The following is a 7,073-nucleotide window of genomic DNA, read 5'->3' as shown; positions in this document are numbered from 1 at the left end:
AGTGCTGGGATTAAAGGCGTGCGCCACCATCGCCCGGCTAGGCTCTGTTGTTTTTTGTTTTGATTTGTTTTTCAAGACGGTTTCTCTCTGTAGCTTTTGCTATCCTGCAACTTGCTCTGTAGACCAGCCTGGCTTCAAATCAAGAGATCCTTCTGCCTCCACCTCCTAAATGCCCAGATTATAGGTGTTTGCCATAGGAGGCAGAATTTGAAATCAGTGTCTGCCTAACACCAAGCCTGTTTTGGGTGTGCTGACTATACCTCACCTCACCTTACCTTTGCACCCTGTAGTGACAGCATCTACAATCCAGAGTAGGTTTTACAGACTGTAGGCAGACATCCCTTTTTTTTTATCTCCTTTCTCTCCCCAAAAGGGAGGAGGACTCTGCCACCTGCTACTGTTTTCAATTTGTTCATCGTTCTGCTCTGTCTTTAGAACCCCAGTTCTATTTTTTTGTTTTGTTTTATAAGACAAGGTTTCTCTACATAACAATCCTAGATGTCCTGGAACTCAGTTCTGTTGACCAGGCTGGCCTTGAACACACAGAAATCTGCCTGTCTCTACCTCCTGAGTACTGGGAGTAAACAAATATGCCATCACCACCCAGTCTCTTCCCTCTCTTCCTAAATCTTTGTATAGTAACGGATGACACTGGTCCCCTAATTCTCCTGCCTCTCCCTTCCAAGTACTAAAGTGACAAGCATGTACCACCACATCCAGATATATGAGACTTATACAGTTATTTGTTTGGTTTGGTTGGTTGGTTTTTCGAGACAGGGTTTCTCTGTATCCTAGCTGTCCTGGAACTAGCTCTGAGTAGATCAGGCTGGCCTTGAACTCCCAGAGTTACTTCTTCCTCTGCCTTCCAAGTGCTGGGATTAAAGGCACGCGCTGCTGGAACCATCACCTGGCGAGACTTCTCCAGTTTAAAGGAGTCCTGAGAACTGTGCATAGTGGCAAACACCTTTAAAACCATCACTTAGGAGGCAGAGGCAGGTGGACCACTATGATTTTGAGGATAGCCTGGTCTACAAAGAGAATTCCAGGACAGCAAGGACTATGTAGGGAGAACCTGTCTTAAAAATATTAACTAAATAAGTGAGCCCTTAAAACCATCCAAATCCCATTCTAGTGCTGTCGAAGCAAAGGACTGGCTGCTTAGTGCTGCTTCCGTCCTACATTTCTATAATCTATTCTTCACAAAGATTACAAATTGAAAAGTTAAATAAAGCTGGGTGTGCTGGTGCGTGCCTGTAATCCCCTTTCATGTGAGGGTGGAACAGGAAAATTCCAGATCAATATAAACTCCATAGCAAGACTCAGGCTTCTTTAATCCCAGCATTTGAGAAATAGAGACACACAGATTTCTTGTGAGTTCAAGGCTTGCCTGGATTACATAGCAAGTTCCAGGACAGCCAGAGCTACATAGAGAGACCTTGAATCAAAAAGGCCAGCTTGTCTTGTAAGCATGAACATGGGTTCAAACCCCATAACCAACTGCAATGAATCTGGGGCTCACCACTCAGTCCACCCAGCCTTCAAGGCCAATGAGAGACCCTGTCTCAGAAAACCAAATGAATATCTCCCCTCTGGCCCAGTGCATGCACACACAAATAAATAAAATAAAAAGAACAAATGAGATAAGAAGAAATACAGGTATAGGAAATCAGTTGGTAGAGTGTTTGCCTGACATAAACCCCTAACCTCAATCTCGGCACAGCCTTTAATCCCAGCACTCGGGAGGCAGAGGCAGGTGGATCTCTGTGAGTTCGAAACCAGCCTGGTCTACAGAGCTAGTTCCAGGACAGGCTCCAAAGCCACAGAGAAACCCTGTCTCGAAAAACAAAAAACAAAAAACAAAAAAAACAAAAAAACAAAACAGGGCAGGCTGGAGAGAAGGCTCAGAAGTAACGAGCACTGACTGCTGTTCCAGAGGTTCTGAGTACAATTCCCAGCAACCACATGGTGGCTCACAACCATCTATGATGAAATCTGTTGCCCCCTTTTGATATGTAGGCATACATGAGGTCAGAACACTGTATGCATAATAAATAAATAAATAAGAACCCAAAATTTAAAAGACCTGGTACATAAAGATAATTGTTGAATGATGGATAAATATGTTCTCAATATCTTAATTAACTATGGATTTCTGCATCCCCATAGAAGGTCGGTTAACACATAATAAATCAATGACAGCTTTAACATGGGAGGTAGAACTTGGCAAACACACACATCCCGCAAGACTCTCACACATTTTCTTTGTGTTAAAGCTGTGATGCTGTTTCTGGATTTATTGCTCTGCTCAGCAATGGCATCAGCGTCACACTCTATTACCCTCCAGTAAATATCTCTTTCAAGAGGATATGTGACATTTCAGATGAACCTCTTTGTTGTCATGTTGTGGGGACCGGAATACAACAGCCTCCTGCTTTGGCCTCCCAAGTCCTAGGATTAACAGACAAATAAAAACAGAGAAAATCCAAGGTGATGTATTCCAGCCATGCCTCTGCTAGTGTAGGAGATAAAACCACGGAGGCCTGGACTACACATGGGAGCATGACACAAAGTCCATGTTGTTTCGCTTGATAGAAATGACGTGTACGATTATCAGAATGCCTCACCCAAATTCAAGTTCTGCCACTACAGATGAACTAGCTTAACTGTACTACAAGCAGGAAAATTCGGATAGGAAATGGGGAGAAAGGGAGGACCACTTAGGGCTGAATGGTTAGGAGAGGCAATATGGCATCTCCCAGGCTCCCAAGCGTTCTCCATCTCTTCCTCCTCGTGAGAAGGGGAAGAAGGCAGAGCTGCAGGATGCCTGCTCTGTTAGGTTGGAGATAGAACACACGGGCCTCTTCTCTCCTCACGAAATCACTTCCCACACTGACTGGGAACTCAGCCGGGGCCCGGGCCCTGGCAAGCCGGGCCGCAGGCCTCCCGGACACAGCCACACCGCCTAGCTCCAAAGCCGGCCACGACCAGGGGAAGACGCGTGTGGAGTTTCGGGAATCCACAGAGCCGCCCACGCCCCTTCCACCGCAGCCTGGCGGGGGCAGCGCTGGGGCAACGGACCAGCTGTAGGTCCAGGCAAAAACGAGGTGAGCAGCCGCCGCCCAGGCTGAAGGCGAGCGGCGTGAGAGCTCGCGGACATTCCCACCGGCCGCCCCCGCCTCCCGTCACTCGGCCCCGCCCGGCCCCGCCTCAAGCTCCCGGAGCCGCCTCCCCACCTGAGGGCCAGAGGAAGCCCCACCTGCGCCTTTAAGGGGCGTGACGACAAGCCCCGCCCCTCCTACCCGCGCGCGCCAATTAGGGGAGGGACGCGGGAGGAGGAGCCCAGTGTGCAGAGCAGGAGGGGAATTGTGAGCCGACGCGCAGGCGCAGTGGCCCGGCGAGGCACAGTGTGTTTTCAAAATGGCGGCAGCGATGGATGTGGATACCCCCAGCGGCACCAACAGCGGCGCGGGCAAGAAGCGCTTTGAAGTGAAAAAGGTTGGGTCTCGCCAGTACCTTCCTCAGGGAAACTAGCGAGGCGCGGATATGGCTGGCAGGCCTGAGGACGAGCGAGGCGCGGGGGAAAGAGCTTCGGCTCAGGGCGGTCCTGGGTACAGGGTACCACGAAAGGAAGCTGGAGGGCGGGCCTTAGGGTTGATCGGCGTGACGGTGGCCCACTAGCTGAGGCCTTATTAGTTTCTCTGGGAAAGCTGAGGGACCAATCGCGGAGCTGCTTACTGAAACACGCGGGCTCCACTTCCTTGCGGGAGCCAAGCGCTTGAGCTGTCACTAAAGTGACTGAGAGGTGGGGGAAGGACTGGGTGGGGTGGGTGGAATGGAGACTCTCAGAGACTGCGGCGGGTGGAGGATGGGGCAGTGCGGAGAAAGCTGGGAACGTGCGATCGCACCGCGCACAGGAGCCTCTGAGAAGCCCGGCCGGTGCCCTTGCCCCGCCCCTTCCTGGATCCCTGAGTCTTTTGACTCCCGGGAGACCTGGTTTGGGGCCTCGATTGTATGGAGGACTTCATTAGCCTCTGAAGTTCTAGTCTTCGTGTGTAAGACTTGGTTCTTCCGAGGTGTCTGCTGCTTGTCACATAGCTTCTGCCAGTCCCATACTTCTCTAATGCCCGGATGGATGCCTTTCTAACAAAAATCAGTAACTAAAACGCTTGGTGGTCTTTCTTTTAAAAGCAAGCCCAGGACTTATGGCATTTAGGAAAGTGGGGTACTAATTATTATTAATGACTTGAGAACAGGAAAGTAGAAATGTGGAACGTCTTTTTACACGCTCTTCTCCTTCATGGTTTAGCAGTCTGGGAGAAAGGTGTCGGTTCCTATCTAAAATTACATAAATCTGTTCAAAATGAATATCTTGACGTTGGGCAGATGTAGTTTAGGAACATGTCGCGGAGCACACTCTCCACCCCACCCCCTTCTTTGGCATCTCATTGCTGCTCTTTACAGCCAGCAGCCATGTTGAAGAAGAACCAAAAGAATCGGTTTTTCCTCCCCCTCGATGTGGCATGGTGTAGTGTAGAAGTTACTGAACTTGTGAGAGCTGAATTTGAAAGAAGTGAAGAGTTGGGAAGTCACATCAAAGTAGCCCTTGAGAGGGGTCTCTGGCAGGATGTGTGTATCACTGCAGAAGCCGGTTGATCTACGTTTAGATTGACTAGAATTAATAGTTAATATTCTAGGCTTAATAGTTTGAACATATAAAAGTTGAGAACATCGGAAAAGAAAATTGTAGTGGCTTTTACTTTGCCATGAAATTAAATCTGGTTAGATTTAAGTGATGACCTTGTTCCGTGTACTGACACTGAAGGTAACTAACTGTCCAGCTAATCCCACGATTATCCTCACTATGATCCAGTCATCTTAGTTACCCTGTTCACCTCCCTGCTCCTGTCCAAACTGCCGATTTCAAGTCTGTCCTTCCACAGCTGCCAGGGAAAGCTGCACAATAAGTTTGTACTTAATTAAATCTAAAGCAGGTGTTTAAAAAAGTGTTTCTAATTTGCTTACATTGGTTTGGCTAGCTAAATTATTTTACACTATAGACAGAAAATTGAAGAATCCCATGTTCATATATTCCATCTTTGGGTGAATGAAGAAGCATACATATAGTTTGCTGTTGTCCTCTGACGTAGTACAAATAGTATAATCCAAAAACATTCTTTCTTGGATAATCCCTATGGCCAAGGAGTTGGTAGCTGGAGCTGAAACCTGAAATCCTAATGAGTCTGATCGATTACAATGAAAATGCATTATTTCCCCTCTTTTCTCTTCTCAGTGGAATGCGGTAGCCCTCTGGGCCTGGGATATTGTAGTTGATAACTGTGCCATCTGCAGGAACCACATTATGGATCTTTGTAAGTAACTCAGGGAGGATGGGAAGAAGTTGAGAAGGTTACAGAAATGGTGATCATCGTGATGTGACTGATTTTTTTTTTCACGAGTGGAGCAGGATCAGAACCCTTGGGTGCTTGTGCATCTCGTCCATTGGTGTGTCTGAAATGGGTTGTTTTGGTTTGGTTTTTGAGACACGGTTTTTATGTGTAGCCCTGGCTATACTAGAACTCACTGTTAAGTTAAATAGTTAAAACTAATTTGCCCAAAGTTTCTATCAGCCATCTCAAATAAAAAGTTAAATTGTTTTTTAAAGTGATGTCTTGGAGGCAAACCCAGCCCTCAAAATAGTCATAGTAAAGCCAACAAGTTCCTATTCAGAATGAGTTGTAGGAAGAGTTGACATTTCTTCCCATCTTCTACAGACACCAAGACAAAAATAGTGAAAGAAAATGACCTTTGAAAGTAGGTATGTAAGTGTATCCCTGTGATCCCACCATTTGGGAGGCAATGGCAAGAGTATTGGGCCAGCCAGGGCTAAAGTTTGAGCTACTTTTAATCTGATCTAGGTTTTGTTGGGTAAGATTTACAGTCACAGGCTGGAGGGATGGTTCAGCGGTTAAGAGCACTGGCTGCTTTTCCAAAGGACCCAGGTTTAATTACCAGCAATCACATGGAGACTTACCATGTTCTATCGCTTCAGTTCCAGGAAATTCAATGCCCTCTTCTGGCCCTGAAGGGTACAAGACATATTCTAGTACAGGCATAACGTGCATACATATTAAATGAATAAGCAAGTAATTATAAAGAAAATTTACTGTCTGTCATACATAATCTCAAGTTCTATCTACATTTGTGGATTTAAGCAGCGTGTGTGTGTGTATCCCCCCACGTTCTCCACATTTACACATGCACACATAGGTTATTGGCAGTTCTTTCAGATATTCCCAAGATAGACTCTAGTACCCCTTTATGTCTGTCATTTAATCAGGTGGTTATTTACTACTTTAGCATATTATCTAAGCCGGGCATTGTGGCTCAAGCCTTTAATCCCAGCAGTCAGGAGGCAGGCTGATAGATCTCTGTGAGTTCAAGGCCAGCCTGGTCTATGAAAGTGAGTTCCAGAATAGCCAAAGATACACAGAGAAACTCTTATCTTGAAAAACAAAACTAATATATAATAAAATTGCTCTGAAAATTTTCTAGATGGATAGCAAAAAACATCCGTGATTACTGCAACTTGGAAAGCACATGTGCCGTTTGCTGGTAGTTGTTGCTGGCTCACAGTTTCTCTAAACTTTGACTTATTCTTTTTGCTGGTTTTTGCTGTTGTTTTTGATTGTTTTTGTTTTGTTTTATTTTCTGAGACAAGGTTTCTCTGTGTAACAATCATAGCTGTACTAGTACTCATTTTGTAGACCAGACTGGCCTCAAACTCACAGAGATCTGCCAGCCTTTGCCTCCTGAGTGCTGGTATTAAAGACACACGCCATCTCCACCCACCTCCACCTGGCTCTGAGCATGGCAACTCTTATAAGGAAAACATTTAATTGAGGGAACTTGCTTACATTTTCAAAGGGTCAGTCCATTATTATAATGGCAGGGAGCATTGTGGCATGCAGGCAGACATGATGCTACAGGAGTAGCTAAGAGTTCTGTAGAAGAAGAAGAAGAAGATATCTTGCAGGCAACAGGAGGTCAACTCAGACACTGGGTGGTACCCTAAC

General features: G+C 46.2%; 1 protein-coding gene across 1 annotated transcript in view; it reads left to right on the top strand.

Moving 5' to 3' along the window:
• The first annotated feature begins 3,357 nt into the window (after positions 1-3,357).
• The window catches only part of Rbx1 (ring-box 1), a 10,129-nt gene continuing 6,413 nt past the window's right edge, over positions 3,358-7,073 (top strand). The window contains exons 1-2 of the mRNA XM_005354159.2: positions 3,358-3,495; positions 5,291-5,369. Of these exons, the coding sequence (XP_005354216.1) occupies positions 3,418-3,495; positions 5,291-5,369 (157 nt within the window). The 5' untranslated portion in view covers positions 3,358-3,417. The remainder of the gene's footprint in view (positions 3,496-5,290; positions 5,370-7,073) is intronic.

This window comes from Microtus ochrogaster, chromosome 15 (assembly GCF_000317375.1).
Source record: "Microtus ochrogaster isolate Prairie Vole_2 chromosome 15, MicOch1.0, whole genome shotgun sequence".
Lineage (NCBI taxonomy): Eukaryota > Metazoa > Chordata > Mammalia > Rodentia > Cricetidae > Microtus > Microtus ochrogaster.
This window is presented reverse-complemented; position numbering and strand designations above follow the sequence as displayed.